At 46.1% G+C, this 18,988-nt stretch overlaps 1 protein-coding gene across 2 annotated transcripts in view; it reads left to right on the top strand.

Moving 5' to 3' along the window:
* LAMA3 (laminin subunit alpha 3) overlaps positions 1–18,988 on the top strand; it is a 246,698-nt gene that overhangs the window by 225,496 nt on the left and 2,214 nt on the right. For both annotated transcript variants that reach the window (XM_061130933.1, XM_061130935.1), the window contains 7 exons: positions 1,222–1,375; positions 6,563–6,732; positions 11,141–11,324; positions 13,013–13,153; positions 15,828–15,987; positions 16,100–16,230; positions 18,318–18,411. In XM_061130933.1, coding sequence (XP_060986916.1) covers positions 1,222–1,375; positions 6,563–6,732; positions 11,141–11,324; positions 13,013–13,153; positions 15,828–15,987; positions 16,100–16,230; positions 18,318–18,411 — 1,034 coding nt within the window. The remainder of the gene's footprint in view (positions 1–1,221; positions 1,376–6,562; positions 6,733–11,140; positions 11,325–13,012; positions 13,154–15,827; positions 15,988–16,099; positions 16,231–18,317; positions 18,412–18,988) is intronic.

The following is an 18,988-nucleotide window of genomic DNA, read 5'->3' as shown; positions in this document are numbered from 1 at the left end:
CTCCAGTACCACAGTTCATTGATTCTTAGGTGTCAGCCTTCTTTACGGTCCAACGCTCACATCTTTGGCACGATGCACGCATTAAAAGCAAACTAACCGAAAGCTCTGGGGCCCAGCCTCCCTTCGTAGCAGCAGCTTTGGAACATAACCTTGGAAAAGGTTTAATTAAAATTAACATTCAGATTATGTCCCTTTTTAGATGAGAGCAAAACTCTCCCCTGAGCAGAGGGAGGGCCCGGGCCTGCTCATGAGCCTTAGGTAGCCCGGTAGGCTTGTGAGCTGCTGTTAGGGCTTGGTGACCGTCATAAGATAAAGTAGGTTTACCCATGAGATTTGTCTACAGAAATACAGTGAGATAAATCCTTTCTTGAACTCACTTCTGTGGTTTCCTGTTATTCATCATCATTCTAGGTCATCTGGTGTCTGTGTTTGTCCTCTCTGCCTATTTTGTTTTTCATATTTCTTTTTTTGTATGTTTTTTAAAATTTATTTTTAATTGGAGGATAGTTGCGTTACAATTTTGTGTTAGTTTCTGCTGTACAGTTACGTGAATCAGCTATAAATATACATATATGCCCTCCCTCTGGAGCCTCCCTCCCAGCCACTCCTCATCCTACCCCTCCCGGGTCATCACAGAGCACTAGGCTGAGCTCCATGTACTGTGCCCCAGCGTCTCACTAGCTCTCTGTTTTACACGTGGTCGTGTATATGTGTCCGTGCCACTCCTCCAATTCATCCCACCTTCCCCTTTCCCCCACCTTGGGTCCACACATGTATTCTCTACTTCTGCATCTCTATTCCTGCCCTACAAATAGGTTCATCAGTACTATTTTTCTAGATTCCACATATATGCGTTAATAATTTCCAGGTGGCACTAGTGGTAAAGTACCCACCTGCCAATGCAGGAGACATAAGAGACTCAGGTTCGATCCCTGGGTCTGGAAGATGCCCTGGAGGAGGGCATGGCAACTTACTCCAGTGTTCTTCCCTGGGGAATCCCCATGGACAGAGAAACCTGGTGAGCTACAGTCCATAGCGTCACAGAGTCAGACATGGCTAAAGCGACTTAACACATGTGCACACACACACCCTGTACTAGGTGGAAACAGATGAGCGTTTAGCCAGAAATCAGGGCAGTAAGAATGTGTATGTTGGAAACAAATTCTCCCTGCCAGTGTGTCTTCCTGGATGTGTCAGAGTTTGTTTCCGCTGTCATTCCAGATCATCAGAGAGTCCCGAAGTCCTGGATCTGGCCAGTAAGTCTTCCAAGAGAGATGTGTCCCTGGGATTCTGCAGTTTAAATGAACCACCTTTTCTAATGTTGCTTAAAGGGTCCACAAGGTTTTACAAAGCCAAGACTTTCAGTATCCACCAGGTGAGTGTCAAGAACCTTGCACTGGGGTTTGCTTCTTTCGGTGATTCTCAGAAGAGAATCTTCCTCGCTGGAGATGTTGGGGAGGAGTGTAGATCACCTTCTCCCATGGTAGCCAGTGCCTCCAGGAAGTGGGACTAATGGGTCATCCATAGTTGGGTTATACCGAAATTATACCAAAAAAAACAGTTTTCTTTTTAGCTTCTCTTTTGAATCTTGAACACTTGGCAATTTTCGCAGCCCTGTAAACAAATAGAGGGGCTTCCCTGGTGGCTCAGTGATAAAGAATCCACCTGCCAATGCAGGTTCAGTCTCTGTCGTGGGAAGATCTCCTGGAGAAGAAATGGCAACCCACTCTAGTATTCTTGCCTGGATAGAGGAGCCTGGCAGGCTACAGTCCACGGGGTCACAAAGAGTTGGACGGGACTTATCGACTGAACTAAGAACAAACAGGACTTTGACTTCAGTTTCTCAGTATCTGCAGCTGATGAGCCTTTTCCTACCCACAGACATTTCTCTGTCTTGCATTCTATAACCGGATACACACATGCACCCAGGCCTTGCCATGACCAGTGTGACTTGACCTTGACAGCACATTAGGGACACCTGGGCAGTGTTTAAAGTCCCAGTGCATGAGTTGCATCCCACCCAATTAAGTCAAATACTCTTGAGTTAAGTCCAAGCAACAGGAGTTTATAAAGCTCCTGGTGATTCTAATGTTTAGTTCTAAGAGAGGCTGAAAGGAAATGAAATTCCTGGTTTGGAAGAGTGGAAGCATTATCATAAACTGAACACAGGGTTAGAACTTGAATTCCTAGCTCTGCCTGAGGTCAACAGTGTGACCTCATATCCAAGGTTACAGTTAATATGATTAATGGATAACGCTGAGCACCTCCAATGTGCCAGGTGTTACACTGAGCTCTTTAAGTGGATTTTCTTACTAAACCCTCACATAACTGTGTGGGAGAAGTACTATTATCAGAGAAAAGGATGCAGTAGCCTAGAAAGGTGAGCAGTTTGTGCAGGCTCCCACAGATGGAAAGCGGCATTGGAATTTAAACTCAGCCTGACCCCAAAGCCGGGGCCTTCTTGAGAGCAATGCACTTCCATTCAACCCACTTTTCACTTCGAGTCAACCACATGCTGCTTGGATGATTCAGGGGAGTTGCAGAGATAGTACATAAAGAGAAACATTTAATGCTATTTAAGAAGAAATATATTTCATAAATCCCAAAGGGTTGTCATTTAACTCTTAGGAAGAGATCATCTGTAGAACACCCCCATCAGGAATGAAGTCACAGAGTCATTTTTTTTTCACTGTTAGGTTGAGAGTTACTGAGAAGCTAGATTAGCACAGTCCTGGTGGAGATGAATATGGACTCGAAGTTATTCAGGGGATGGAATGTATCAGATCATATAATAACTGAAGGTGGGTGGCAGAGGAGAGGCAAGAGTTAATATAATTCTGAGACAACTAGTGCAGGTTACTAGGTGGATGGAGAAGTCAGTTGTGGAGAGAGGAGAAGGACAAGCCTTTAGGTGGAAGGAGAATGAATGGAGTAGGTGGCATATTGAGTGACAGGTGCCTCAAGCAGGTGGAAAGCTGGTGGGAGACTGGCAGGTGTCTCTGGGGGCATCAGCAGAAGAGTTGCATGGGGCAACTGATGTGGGAGACCCAGTGAGTACACTGGATGTAATGTTCCCTGTTTCATGCAAGCCCTCAGATTAGACAGAATAAGAAACTAATTCTGCCTCCAAAAGCCCAAAAACAGAGAGAAGACCACCAGGCTTTGTAGTTAAATACTGGACTTTGGGGCCAGCCTTCCTGGGTTTGCATCAGGTTTTCTCACTTACTACTGGTGAGTAGTAAGTGTGTGTTCTTGAATAATTAACTTTTCTGTGGGTCTACTTCTTGCAGCATCAATGAGGATAGTGAGTGAATGCTTAGTCATTCAGTTGTGTCTGACTCTTTCCGACCCGGGGACTGTAGCTCACCTGGCTCCTCTGTCCATGGAATTCTCCAAGCAGGAATACTGGAGTGGATTGCCATTCCCTTCTCCAGGGGATCTTCCTGACCCTGGAATCAAACCTAGGTCTCCTGCATGGCAGGCAGATTCTTTACCTGCTGAGCCATCGGGGAAGCCTTGTAAATGAGGATAGGTAATACAAGGCTATGGTTTTTCCAGTGGTCATGTATGGATGTGAGAGTTGGACTGTGAGGAAAGCTGAGTGCCGAAAAATTGATGCTTTTGAACTATGGTGTTGGAGAAGACTCTTGAGAGTCCCTTAGACTGCAAGGAGATCCAACCAGTCCATCCTGAAGGAGATCAGTCCTGGGTGTTCATTGGAAGGACTGATGCTGAAGCTGAAACTCCAATACTTTGGCCACCTCATGCAAAGAGTTGACTCATTGGAAAAACCCTGATGCTGGGAGGGATTGGGGGCAGGAGGAGAAGGGGACAACAGAGGATGAGATGGCTGGATGGCATCACTGACTCGATGGGCATGAGTTTGAGTAAACTCCGAGAGTTTGTGATGGACAGGGAGGCCTGGCATGCTGCGATTCATGGGGTCGCAAAGAGTTGGACACGACTGAGCAACTGAACTCAACTCAACTGAATAGTAATATCTCATGGTGTTGTGAGGATTCAATGAGGTGATAGACAACACGTGGCACATGGTAGGCATGCAATAAATATTAGCTATTATTATTATCATTAAACACACTAATAACTTGAGAGGGACATGAGTGGTCTGCAGGCATTTTTCCTGCTACTGATCAGGGGCTGGGGGTGTTCTTTTTGGAGGAGGGGATAGCCAGACTGGGTCTGGAGTTTGGGTTAAATTTAGATGAGTGAATGTTGTTGCTCCACAAACAGAAGCCCAAAGCTGGGAGGCAGCAGGATGTGGTGGGACTCACAGGTACAGACACTTTGCAATGTTTTCCTCTCATCTCTCAGTTCTCACCATACCCCTACAAGAGCAGAATAAAATGCCAATCTTACAGGTCAGGAAATTGAACCTTAAGTTAAAAAAACTGCCCAAGAGCACTCAGTAAGTAGAGTTGGAATTAAAACTTAGGGCTGTAGAACCCCAAAGAATGTGCTCTTCATAGTCATGCGTCCTCTTCTTTTGTGTGTGTGTGTGTGTAATAAAGTTTTATTAAAGTATAAAGGAGATAGAGAAAGCTTCTGACATAGGCATCAGAAGGGGGCAAAAGAGTACCCCCTTTGCTAGTATTAGCAATGGAGTTATATACTCTCCAATGAATCCAAAGAATGTCTGGAGGCTGCAAAGACCTCACCAGACCCACTCCCATAATTTACATTTTAAGATAACAGAGTTGGCCCGAAGGTTTAATCCAAAGATTGTCCTCAGGCAGGATACATCCTTGTAAAGACCAGACCTACTCCCATAATTTATGTTTTAAGATAACAGAATTAGCCAGAGGGTTTAATCCAAAGACTGTTCTCAGGCAGGATACATTATTGTTATATAATCCTAAGGAATGTAGAGGAAAAAAAGTAAAAAAGTTTGTCCTTTCTTCCTCCTTGAATATCCCAGACCTCTCTCTCCTTGGGGACCCCTAGACTTCTTATCAACCTGCCTAGGAAATGACTCTCTCATTCCCCCCTTTCCTTTTAGGAGAATTATGTTGCCTAGGGAAAAGGGGCGTCGTTCTCATTCTATAACTGCTTCCGAGCTGACAAGGGGTGTTGCCCCTAAGTTGGTGAGGCAACATATTCTCCTAATCCTCATAGTGAGGATGTCTGATCCAGGGGCTCCAAGTAATAGTTGGAGGAGGCTGTGGCACTCATAGGAGCTCGGACAACTATTTGTAAACTAAAAGCTTTTAGACGGTTAGAAAACCCCATTATACAGTTACAGATGTAAGGCAAAATAGTCATTAAACCAAGTTAAAATCAAAATAAAAAGTCACATTATGTCCATAGTTACATCAGTCCATCTTAAGGTTGTTAGATGTCATCAGTTTAAGAAGAGGCATCACATGCGATTGTTGAAGGTATTTGCAGACTTAGAGAAAGTCCTTTCCTTGAAGTGGAGATGTCCACCACGAGAAGCCTTCCACTGATGAAGAGGGGAGTGCTCCACAGACCCAGCAGTTAGGCCGATTGTGGAATGCAGCATAGGAGTGAGCCCAGGACAGGAAGGCATTGTCTTGAGGATCAAACGGCAGACTCAGGATTTCTAGAGTCAGCAGAAGTAGGTTCACATAGATTATCGGGCCCATCTTGTCCTGAAGGATCCCGGACGAGCCCCCAAGATGAAAGATTGTTGCTGAATGATAAGACGCGGGATTCTTGGCCTCCGGAGGAGACGAATTCAATCCGGGGCCAGAGACGAGGCTGGATCACTCAGAGCTTTTGTGTAATAAAGTTTTATTAAAGTATAAAGGAGATAGAGAAAGCTTCTGACATAGGCATCAGAAGGGGGCAAAAGAGTACCCCTGTCATGCGTCCTCTTCACGTATGGTCTCTACAGGCTTGGGAAGCTCGGTGAACAGGTGAACAGGGATGGTTTGGAGGAGAAAGGGGACAGGGGGAGGTGAACTCAGAACCACTCACTGGAGCCCAATCAGATGAGCCTTGGATGGCTTGATATGAGGTGTTTTGTTTTGTTTTCTTTTTCTTTTTCTTTTTTTTTTTTAATAAAAATGGTTGAATGCTGCCTCTCTCAAGAACTACTGTGGTTCTTCTCTTGAGAACCACTGTGGGTCTTCTGAAGCTCCAGGCAGAGGAATGTTAGTTGTTCAGTCATGTCCAACTCTTTGTGACCCCATGGACTGTAGCCACCTAGGCTCCTCTGTCCATGGGAATTTCCAGGCAAGAATACTGGAGTGGGTAGCCATTTCTTTCTCCAGGGCATCTTCCTGACCCAGGGATCAAACCCAGGTCTTCCGCAATGCGGGCAGATTTTTTACTGTCTGAGCCACCAGTGAAGCAAGCCCCCAGGCAGGGGAGGTGCTCTGGATACCTGCTGGTCCCATGTACCACAGACCTGTGTAGGATGGGAGCAACATGCATCCTCCCCCAGAATGAATTCATCCCTATTGAATTCAGCTCTTAGAATCAAAAGTCAAAACTGAGCAAGGCACTTAGCAAGACAGGCGTTCTCCACCCTTCCCCCAGATAATTAGCTGTCCTGATTTTTGGTTTCTCTCCCACACAGCCATTGCAGGATGCGCCAGCCATCTCCCCGAGGAGCTCGAAGGCATGGGGAGAGGCTCAGTTTTGCCCACTACTTCCCGGAGCCCAGACCAGCCACCGAGCCTTCCGGTTTGGGGACAGTCCCACCAGCCACTTGCTATTCATGCTTCCCCAGGATTTGCTGAAACCCAGGTATTATTTCATGTTCCTGCCCCAAGCCAACTCAGACTCTGAGTCTACGTAGGACTCTATATATACTAGGGCAGGCTAACCACCATGATGCCAGGCACTTGCCACTGAGGAAGGGGCTTGTTGTTGTTTAGTCACTTAATCATGTCCAGCTCTTTGTGATACTATGGACTGTAGCCCGCCAGGCTCCTCTGTCCATGGGGTTACCCAGGCAAGAGTACTGACTTGGATTGCCATGCCCTCCTCCAAGGGATCTTTCTGAGCCATGGATTGAACCTGTCTCCTGCTTGGCAGGCGGATTCTTTACTGCTGAGCCACCTGGGAGGCCCAGTGAAGTGGGGAACAACCATGTTTAGGAAAAGAAGTGCCAGCCTGCCCAGCACACAGAGCCCAGCCACTGAAGCATCCTTCCTCCATGCGGCCAGAGGCACACCTGACAGGTGCTGCCCAGACCCTGAAACAGCCAGCTCAGCTCTGGGTTAGAACTGACAGTATACTAAAAATAAGGCTGATGTGTCTTTCCAAAGCTGCTATTTATTTCTGTGATACATCACCTTTCTTCTCCTGCATTCTACAGTCAGAGAAAAGTCATTCTTTCAGGAAGTCTTGGTGCCAGATAACATCATCTTTAGAGAATACGTTGGGACGTTTTGTGCTAACAAGTTGTATCTCTTTGGGGGAGGAGGGAATGAGCAGAGATATTAATTGTGTCAGGAAAAAAAGAAAGGCGAGGCTTGTCATTTTCATATGATTTGAAGGAGACATAAATAAAACAGTGCCCAGAATTCTTTGGGGACTTATCTACCGAGGCAGAATTGCCCAAAAGTCAAAAAGACCTGGCTTTCCGATTTTGGCTTTCCATCCACTCGCTCGGCCGCTGGCTGGCTGTGTGACCTCAGGCCACAAGCCAGTTCAGGTCCTGGGGATGCAGATGTCAAGATGAGATGAGATGCGCAAGAGAATGGTTGTTCCTTTGGAAGATAAAAGAGGGGAGCAGGAGCTGGTGGGGAGAGCCTTCAGCTGAGACGTGGCGGGGGTGCTGTGAAAGGAGAGGGGAAGGCAGACAGGTGGGAAGAGCCTCAGACAGCGGGGGCGCTCTGAGGAACTCAGGCTGACGGGTGGGCATCCAAGCAGAGATCATCACCACTGTTGGCAGAATGGCCTGGCTCTTTTCTGCTGAGCTTGATGTGTAGCTGGGAGTCACTGGGTGCCACTGCAGTTCTGAGAGAGGGGCAGCTGGGTGCTGCCAGGCCACTGTGCCCCAGCAGTGGGGTCTCCTGAAGGGAGCTCTGAGGGGCAACTCCAAGGCCGCCACACGCTTCTCTTCAGCTTGTCTTATTATGCCACACTTAAAAGTGGCATAATTACACCTGCCTCACATGTTTCCAGAAATTGTTCCATCTCTTTGAACCTCAGTTTTCTCAGCAGTTAAACAGGGTTGGTAATGTCTTGCTTGGAGGGAGGAGAGGTCATAGGTTGGAATGAGTTGGCCCTTGGAAGTGGGCTCAGTAAGCAAGTGTGTGATTCGCAGGCAGGTGTGAAAGCCGGAAGGGGAGGGGCTGAGTGTGTGAAAGCCAGAAGGGGAGGGGCCAAGCTATGAAGGTGAGCCTCAGCCCTGAGCTCCAGACTCCAGTAGACTCGTGGACATTATGGAGATCCCTGATCTGGCATAGTTGTGTCAGTGGGAGACAGGCGGACAGCAGAGGTGGTGACCCTCTCAGCTCTCAGCCCATCCTGGGCCTACCCCGCTCCCCAGCGCTGCTCTCTCAGTCACGCTGGCCATGTCAACAGTCTCCCTGGGATGCTGCATGCACTGCCCTTTTTCCACCCTTCAGCCCCCCTCCCGTCTTCCCCAGCTCTGAGGCTGTTCCACTAGCTTTGCACTCCCGCCTCCCTCCATGGCCCCTTCTCTCCTGCATCTTTTCTCAGCACATTCACTGTGACGACCTATCTGGCTTCCTCTGATGATTCAACCCTGGCATCTTCCCATCCAACACTGAATTATATACAATAAATGGAAAAAGCAATATTCTTAAAGGGGAAGTGGGAGAAAGTAATCCTTAGTACATATAATTTTAAAATTATTTTCTTCCCCAATATTGTGGCAATCAGTGTATTTTCAGGATCTTGCAAGATTTGGACTATTCTGTCATTCTCAACCTGATTTCTATTCTTGCAAGTTTGGTCTCTGCTTTACAACCGTGTACCACCATTTTAGGGACTTCCCTGATAGCTCAGTTGGTAAAGAATCTGCCTGCAATGCAGGAGACCCTGGTTCAATTCCTGGGTCTGGAAGGTCCGCTGGAGAAGGGGTAGGCTACCCACTCCAGTATTCTTGGGCTTCCCTGGTGGCTCAGCTGGTAAAGAATCTGCCTGCAATGTGGGAGACCTGGGTTTGATACCTGGGTTGGGATGATCCCCTGGGGAAGGGAAAGGCTACCCACTCCAGTCTTCTGGCCTGGAGAACTCCATGGACTGTATAGTCATGGGGTCGCAAAGAGTCAGACACAACTGAGCGACTTCCCCTTTCACCACTATTTTAACCTCTGGGTGAATGTAAAAAAAATGCTTCTTTGCTCTCTGCCTTACCTTCTAATCCTCAACAATAAAGACTCATAGCTGCAATACAATATGCCAGGATTTGAAGCTACTGATGTCTTTTTGGGGTGTTAGTCAGTTAGTCTTTTCTGAAAGAAAATTGCTTTAAGAAATAATGCTGGAAAGCAAATGTCAAGTCCAATAACAAAGCCCACATATGTGTAAAGTACTTTAATTCTGTAGCAAGTTCTAATATCCTCCTCAAATTGGCTAACCCTCGTTCTCCAAACCTCCACACTAACAGGCAGCTACTCCGAGAGACATACTGAGCAGTGTCACCATCTGGTCGCTTTAATCTCACGAATATAGATTTCTTTTTCATTTTGAGGAACTCTACCCTCAAGGAAACTTGCAAATCTGAAGCATGAAAGTGCATCTCCAGGTTTGCTCAACCTCACAGTATTAAAAAGCAAAGAGATGTAACAGTGTCAGTATTTCTTCCACTTCCTGATTCTGCCTCCACATGTTTCCATTTACTTCAATTCAGTAACTGTTTCTTAGGGCTTCCCAGGTGGCAGTGGAGGTAAAGAAGCCGCCTGCCAGTGCAGGAGACAGATGTGGCTTCCATCCCTGGGTCGGGAAAATCCCCTGGAGAAGGGCATGGCAACCCGCTCCAGTATTCTTGCCTGGAAAATCCCATGGACGAGGAACCTGGCAGGCTACAGTCCACTGGACATGACTTAGCAAGTAAACCACAACCAGGGCATCTACACAGCACAAACCAGTCAAAGAATGAAACATCCATTGCTTCATTCTCAGAGCTCATCATGGTGCCTTGTACATACAACCCACTCATTAAATATTTGTTGAATGAATAAGTAAATGGATGAATGGATGTGAGTGTGCATAGAAAGTGAAGCTTGCTTAGCCACACGTGCCTATATGCAACCATCATGCAAAGGAAATTTAACTTTAACACTTTGCTTTTACTGCATGATGCTTGCTTAATTCCTGTTCCATCAAAGGCGAGGTATTAAGGTCTGAGAAACATAAGGGTGGGCAAGAGAAGGTGAACTGGACTTCTGCGCCTCTGTGTTAAATATGTCTTACAGAAAGAAAATGCCTACCCAATGCTTAACTCAAGTCCTTGTTATTCAAGTTTTTCCCTGACTTTTCCTCACAACTTTCTTTTCTCTGCATGTATATGAAATAGAAAACATATTCACTGGGTTTAAAAATTGAGGCTGCTCGGTGAAATAAGCCAGTTGCAAAAAGACAAATATTGTATGATTCTGTTTCTATGAAGCATCTACAACAGTCAGATTCTTAGAGACAGAAAGTAGAATGGTGGTTGCTAGGCAGTGTGGGGAGGAGGGATTACAGAGCTGTTGTTTAATGTGTAGGGATTTTCAGTTTTACAAGATGAAAAGAGTTCTGGAGATTTGCTGCACAACAGTGAAGGTACTTAACACTTCTGAACTCTATTCTTAAAAATGGTTAAGATGCTAAGCTTTATGTTATGTGTATTTTACCATAATTTTCTAAAATGCAGATTTTTTTTTTAAAGTAGGGCATCTTCCTCCTTGCCATTCACTGAGACTTACATCGCTAGCTGAGGTTGTCATAAAACTTCCTCTTATTCCCCAACACAGTAAGGAAATTATACAATAAAACTTTTAACCGCTGAAAAACAAGCTTTTAAAAACTCCCAAAGAAATAGGTTGTTTAATCAATTACATGCCTTAGTTTATTCACTTAAATTATGGAGTAGTGGGGGGTTGCTCCTCACCCTCTCTCCCGGCTTTGGAGATTTGGAGAAACACGACAAACCTCTTGTTTTCCTTCTTTGCATTTTGCTCTCTTTCGCCTGCAGGTCACAGTTTGCTGTGGATGTGCTGACAACGGCGTCCAGAGGGCTCGTGTTTTATACGGGGACTAGGAACTCCTTTATGGCTCTTTATCTTTCAAAGGGACGGCTGGTCTTTGCCCTGGGGGCAGAAGGGAGAAAACTGAAGCTCAAAAGCAAAGAGAAGTGCAGTGACGGGAAGTGGCACACGGTGAGCTCTGGGGCTGCCTTAGAACCTCCCCCGGGGCCGAGTTCACTGCCGAGTAGCTGAAGACAGAAGTCTCAGCGTTCTTCCAGGCAGGAGGGCACGAGCACTGGGAGAGCACGTGTGGTCAGAGGCACCGAGCACCCCAGCATCTCGGCCCCAGAGACTCCTGCACATGCCATGCACGAATGTCATCCTAGATGCCAAGATGGGCTTTCCTCTCTGCTTCTTCAGATCCTCCCTGCCTCACAGCTCCGTGGACTGCTCCTTGCTTGTTCCCGTCCTTGCCCCCTGGACCATTTCTCTCCTTCAGGACAATTTCCAGGTCTCCAGACCCTTCTCTGAGTCTGGAATGCTTTCTCTGGAGCACAGGTGTAAGGGCCCACATCCTCAGCATCTCAGCTCTTGCCTAAAGGCATCCCGGGGTTAAAGAAATGCAGTTTAAGGCAAGTGTGTACATGCATGCTAAATCGCTTCAGTTGTGTCTGACTCTTTGTGACTCTATGGACTGTAGCCCACCAGGCTCCTCTGTCTATGGAATTCTCCATGGCAAGAATACTGCAGTGGGTTGCCATTCCCTTCTCCTGGGGATCTTCCAAGTCAGGGATCAAACCCAGGTCTCTTGCATTACAAGCAGATTCTTTACCATCTGAGCCACCAGGGATGCAGGGTGAGGCAGACCCAGGTCATTTAAGCACTGGATTAGGTGAGGATTTGGGATTTTATTCTGAGTCTCTGAAGCTTTTAGAGAATCTAAAACTTAAAAAAAAAAAAAGCATTACATGATCAGCTTTATCTTTTTAAAACCCTCTTTAGCTGAAGCATTTATAAAGGAGCAAAAGTAGAAGACCAGATGGATGCTGTTGCCTTTGGTTCAAGAGACCAAGGTGGAGGGGGAGAGAGTGGATGTGTCAGAAGGCAGAGCCCAGAGGGCCTCTTGACTTCTCTGGAAAGAGAGGAGTCAAGAGGGAGTCCTGTGATTTTGGACCAGCATTGGGGTCAGTAGTGGAGATGAGACGGAGAAGATGTGGGGAAGGTGGGTGTGACTGGGGAAGAACGGTTCTGTTGTGAACATCCTTTGATTGAGTTGCCTGTCAGACATCCAAGCCCAGGTGTCAGTAGACAGTGGAGGCCAGCAGTCACAGCTGGGCATCTGCACTGGGGAGTCATTAGTGAATAGTCTGGTAGCCAGGAGGTGGCAGAGTCCACACCAGAGTCCAGGGATCCTGACTTTTAGCAAAGAGTTGAAAACACTTGCTCCTCTTGTTAGACAAGAAGTAGCCCTCGGTCTCTTCTCCAGGACCCCTGCTCAGAGGAGCATGTGGCTTTCCCTGTCTCAGCTCTGCACAAACTCTTCCTTGCCCTGCGTTGCACGGATGTGTGTTTATTTATGACCCTTTGACTCTTCAGTTATTTGTCTTTTGTCTAAGTTTCCAGGCCAGCTATTTATTTTTGTTCACTTTTGAGAATTTTTTTTTAGTTCATGTTTTAAGCTCACTCTGGTTAATATCTAACATAATCTCACAAAATAAGGATGATGAAAAACACTAGGGAAAAAATATCTCTGATTTTTTTCAAAGCTACTTGAAGGGACAGAAACAGTTTTTTAAAAAAAATTCCTGTGACCACTAATAAACTACAATGCCAGATGTTGAAGGTAAGAATACAGTTAACTTATTTTCTTTATCCTTAAGGTGACATTTGGGCAAGATGGAGGCAAGGGGCGCTTGGTTGTGGATGGTCTGAGGACCCGGGAGGGACGTCTGCCTGAAAATTACACCATCAGCCTCAGAACACCAGTTTACCTGGGATTGGCTCCAACAGGGAAACCAAAGGTAAATAGGGATGCTTCGGAGCCATAGATGAGAACAAGTCACCTTCAAAGTTTTATAAGATATTCAAGAGTATCAAAATTCTTTAAATTATTTTAAAAACTGAATCTGTGTTTTAATGTTATTTAACATGTTATAAGATAAAATTATCCCAAGAACCAAACTTGGGGAAAATTTGGGCTAAGGAGAAAGTTACCAGTCTGTCTGTCCCCAGAAGGAGGGGCACGTGCCTGGATTTGTCAGGTTCAAAGGCTCCGATGGGGTTGTGGCCACAGGGCTGAGCTCTGCGGGTGCCCCTTCCCTCTTCTCCTCCAGGAGGCCAGAGCCCTCACTGCCCTGGTTACTTGGGGTGGCCGAACTCACCCATGACTATTCTCCCAGATTTGCCCTTTTTGCTCGTAAAGTGAAGATGGGCCTGTCAACAGCTCCAACCTCGACACTGTCTTCTGGCAAATGTGCTACCAGACGCTCAGCCCCTCCTGCCCCTTCCCTCTCCACGGGCACCCATTCTGGTGTGAGGGAAGGGATCAGATTCCATTCTGGGCCAGAAATGGACATAATTAAAGCAGGGCACTTCTGCCAGAGTAGGTTCTAGACGGTCAGGCTGACCTGGGCTTGCCTGTGATGTCTCCACAGGGCTCATCCTGGCCCACTTGAGTTTTATACTGGGGTTTGGGCCAAAACCCCAGCCAGTCAAAGTACTGTTTTACTCTTTGTATATAGTAACTGTTATATATGTATCATAAGTAATATGTAACATAATTTATGTATTATCTACTACATTATAATGTATAACATATAATCTCTACATATATAATGTATACTGTATAATCTATACATATATAATGTAACACATGTATAATGGATAACATGTTAATTGCTAAGGAGGTTACTCATTGCTTGTTTTTCTGCAATCTCTGTACCTGTTTCTCAGAGAAATCACAGGACAGGGTAGCAATTCAGGGGCACAATTTGTATGCTCTTTGACTTGGATAAATCACACTCAACATCCTAAAGTCTGAGACAACCAGTCGCACCCCACTTACAACATCCTTTACATGCAAGGTCCCATTTACATGCCTGCCTTCACCCCGAGGATGGAAACCACTGAATCGCCCTCCTCCACGTCCTTACAAAGGGCAGGGCAACATCCAGTCCCCCAGTGGCTATCTCAAGACACACAGCATCTTTGGAGATTCTGAGTTAGTTTATGGCCTGTCCTGGAGGCTCTGAGCATCATGTCAGATATAAGCTCATCATTGTTTATGACGGCAAATCTGAAGAAACTAGAAATTTCACAGGAGGCCCAATCAGCACTCTGTTGTTGACACCGATACCACATGCCTCTAGAATGCCATGGGATTCCCTTAAAATGATCATGTCTTGCATCTGTCATGTAGGATGTCAGAGTCCTAAAGGCATTTGCTCCACAAGAGCACTGAGGGATTTTATTCAGTGATTTATTAGCTTTTTGGAGAATTTCATGGAAGTTCTAGCTCCTCTCCCCGGGAAAATGCACTGGACTTCTGAGATATAATTTAAGGGCTCAGAAAACCCCAGAAGCTCATCCCTGGGCCCCAAGTGAGGAGTCCTTGTTCCAGGCCCGGTTTGGGCAGTTGTGGGGCTCCACACAGGCCCTTTGATTCCATCCCCTGCGTCTGATCTTAACCCCTCCAGCGTTTATGATTCGTTGACAGTGCACTGGGCCCAGCAATGTAGGAGCTTTTTTACACTTTATTATTTTGGGAATGTTTTGGCCTCTTTTATCAGTCAGCTGCCCTGCCTTAAGCTATCACATGGATGGGCTTATGAAACTCTAAAGTATTTTGTACCTGCAAAGAGATGGGGAGATCTGTGAACTGCAAGGTGGAAATTCCCCCTTGTTGCAGCTCTGGTGGTGGCCTGGGGTCAAGTCACCCCCTCTATTCTTTTTTCTTAAGCTTTTTATTTTATATTGGAGTATAGCCAGTTAATAATGTTGTGAGAGTTTCAGGTGAACAGGGTAGGGACTCAGCCATACATACACATGTAGCCATTCTCCCCTAAATTCCCCTCCTATCCAGGCTGCCACAAGACATTAGGCATAGTTCCATGTGCTGTGCAGTAGGTCCTTGTTGGTTATCCATTTTAAATATAGCAGTGTGTACAGGCTCATCCCAAAGTCCCTATCTATCCCTTCCTCCCAGCAACCATAAGTTTGTTCTCTTAAGTCTGTGAGTCTCTTTCTGTTTTCTAAGTAAGTTCATTTGTATCATTTCTCTTTAGATTCCACATATAAGGGATGGCATACAGTTTTTCTCCTTCTTTGTCTGACTTACTTCACTCAATATGACAATCTCTAGGTACATCCATGTTGCTGCAAATACACCCCCCTCTATTCTTGATTCCACACCAGGTAGCCATCTCCACCACCCCTGCTCTCTGCACCAACACCCCTTGGTTTGGCAACACCTTCAAACTTTGACCACCCACGAGACACCTGGTATCCATGTTTTCTGGCACCGTGGAGGGAGCCAGAATGGACCAGTCAGGCCCACCTGACTCTTGGAAGCAGGATGGATGGATCCCTCTCCTTCCTGCTTTTTTGAACAACTGCCCTCACCCTTGACCTTGGCTGCTTGTACATTTCTGGGAGCTGTGGGTCATGCAGTTTGCTTTCTCTTCTGCTTGGTTGCAGAGCCTCCCCCAGAACAGCTTTGTGGGCTGCCTGAGGAACTTTCAGTTGGATCTGAAACCCCTGGAAACCCCTTCTGCAAGTTTTGGGGTGTCTCCTTGCTTGGGTGGCTCTTTGGAGAAAGGCATTTATTTCTCCCAAGAAGGAGGTCATATCATCCTAGGTAAGGAGCAGTTTGGAAGCATTTCAATCTTCATAGCCTTGATTCTGAAGAACTTTTATCCTTTTTCTTGAATTATGATGGGTTACCTATTTCTTTAATTTTCTTTTGAAAGCTAACTCTGTGTCACTGGGGCCAGAATTTAAGCTTGTTTTCAGCATTCGCCCGAGAAGCCTCACTGGAATTCTCATTCACATTGGAAGTCAACCCGGGGAGCACTTATGTGTTTATATGGAAGCAGGAAAGGTACGTGGTCCTCTGATGACACGGGAGAGTGTGTGAATCTATATTAGAACCACATTCTACTTCTGGAGACCAAGGTACGTGAAGTTAAGGTAGACTGGAATCTGATCTTGTATTTAAGAGACATAACTTCAGGGCTACTCTTTGGGTTTAGCAAGTAATTTGGTCATCATGTTTTCTGTTCTTCATCTTTAAAGTTGGGCAGATGCAAACAGGCTGGGCTGAATTTCAGCTCCACCACTTAGTTAAATGGCCCTAGGGAACTTAACCTCTTTCAGACTCACTTTCTTTATCTTTATAAAGAGAATAGGACTTCCCTGGCAGTCCAGTGATTAAGACTCTGAGCTTCCAATGCAGGGGATGCAGTTTCAGTCCCTGGTCAAGGAACTAAGATCCCACATACTGTGTGGCATGGCCAAAAAAATGAAAAGCTAAATTCAAATGTGGAGAATAATGCTTATACCTGAGGGCTTTCGTCCAAAAGAAGAGAAGCTGCTGTATCCTCAAAACAGTTTCATTTTTCTCACCTCCCCTTCACCCTTGTCACGTGTCTCCTTTTATTCATAAGGGCAGGGCCAGGATTCATGGGATGGATTTTCTCACCAGCTGTCTACACTGTGTTACACCCAGGCCCATGGCCCTGTGTCCTCCGGGTCAGTTTTGGATTCCCCTAATCCTGTCTACATGGCGCACCGGCCTTTCTGGTCCCTGCAGTCAGGCCAGTCACCGGGTTTGCATCCAGCCTTCCTTCAGCTTTTCATGGATTCCTTCTTCAGTGTGTGCTGCTGCTGCACCATCCTTCCCATCACTCACAGGCCTACTCCATATCTTATTTCTACCCCCCACTTTTATGTCTTACCTTTTAAAAAAATATTTATTTATTTATTTGGCTGCACTGAGTCTTAGCTGTGGCATGAGAACTCTCAGTTGCGACATGTGGGATCGGACCCAGGCCCCCTGCATTGGGAGCATGAAGTCTTAGTCACTGGACCACCAGGGAAGTCCATCTCTTATTTTTTCAAAAAAATCTCTTTAAAAGCAAATTCTTCCAGGAAGCCTCTCTCAATTAAGACCTTAAGGCAAAGATTGATAATAACGCCATTTTCTTGTACCTCTATCCTTCCAGTTTATTAAACATGAGGGAAAACTCTCAGGATAAAATATAGTAGCCCAAACTCTTGGATGCTTTTTTTAATTAAGCTGCAGCTTGAAGTGTGAGCGGGCCTCTCGTGGGCCAGAGGAGCGAGCAGCTATGATTGAGGTGGTGCAGACAAGCCTCACTTCTCGTGGGAGGGGCTGGGAAATGCCGCCAGTGAGACCTTCTGGATAGGAAATAATCCACCCCCCCCAAAATCCAGACCTGGTAACCTTCCTAACTAACAGCTGTGATGCTGTTTAGCTTGAAAATTGCCCAAGAAGAGGCTACACTGTCTGAGGACCTGCAAATTAAGTATAAATTATTTATCCACATGCTTATTTCAGTCCTCTCATTTCCTTGACCTTGATTCAGCCCATGGAGGATCCTGGCCCAGAGAGGGAACGTGGGATTCAGCACAATAGCACATTGAGTGCCTGACCCTGGCACGTGCCCAGAGCAAACTCAGTTGGTTAGCCTGCTGAATTCCTTGGATGAGAACCCTCCTGAAGTCCTGTGTTCACGGAATTATATAAGAGGCTGGCCTTTTCAGCAGAGTGTAGGCCTCAGCTAGCACTTTTGCCTTCCAAATTTTACAAGTCTTCCTAAACAATCCTACTGTCACATACTAATAACTCAGGCAGGTCTTGGAGGCTAATCAGTAACCTTTGAGTCAATCTGATGGGATCAGTGTTGAGGGTCAGAGGAAAGCCTCCTTGCCTTTGGCATTAGGTTCAGGCCAGGCCCTGGGTTTGAAGCTAACATGCCTGAAAGGGATGCTGCAGACAGATGCTTATGAAGCCTTGGCCCCCACGTGACCACCTGGAATGGGAGGGGGCACCCATATTTCAAGGGCTCCTGGGAGGTCAGGGTGCAAGGGCTGGGAAGGGACATGGCAGGACATGGGCTCCACCTGCCTTTCTGAAGGGAATAGGAAAATGCATGTGTGTTCCAGGTCACGGCCTCTGTGGGCAGTGAGGCAGGTGGGGTCTTGACATCGGTGACACCCAAGCAGGCTCTGTGTGATGGACAGTGGCACTCGGTGGCAGGTATGATGTTCAGAAGCCTGTTGTTCACAGGCAGAAACAGTCTCCCTTCCCATCCAGACTTGAATGTCCCAACGTGGTCTCGGTTCATCCGTCCATTAGCATTTGACCAGGGTCAGCCCACCAGGCTAACATTCTGGGAACCTGTCCCTTCTCACTCAGCCCCAGTCATATTTATATAATTCTTGGCTCCAGTTCTCTGTAACACTTTGAGGGTTTTTGTTTGTTTGTTTTTAAGGCTAGCAAACTGATAAGCTGTGCTTTCTTTCAAGGTAGGATATTGTGACTTAGATTTTGGCTCTAAAGTCAGAAGTAACCAAGTTCAGATCTCAGTTTCAGCCCTTACCTATGAGACCTTGGGCAAGCTACTTAATTTCTCTTTATCTTCAGTTTTCTCATCAGCACAATGGAGATAAAAATAGTGATATACCTGCCAGGGTTGTGAAAATTAACGGTATAATGCATATAAAGTACTTAGCAGTATTCAATATATACTAAGTGCTCAGTAAATGTTTGCTCTTACTATGGTTAAAGTTCATTGTTGGGTTATTTTTTCAACAACTATTTAATATTAAGGCCA

This window comes from Dama dama, chromosome 27, assembly GCF_033118175.1.
Source record: "Dama dama isolate Ldn47 chromosome 27, ASM3311817v1, whole genome shotgun sequence".
Classification (NCBI taxonomy): domain Eukaryota; kingdom Metazoa; phylum Chordata; class Mammalia; order Artiodactyla; family Cervidae; genus Dama; species Dama dama.
Note: the sequence above shows the minus strand (reverse complement) of the source record. Positions and strands in the feature narration are given on the sequence as shown.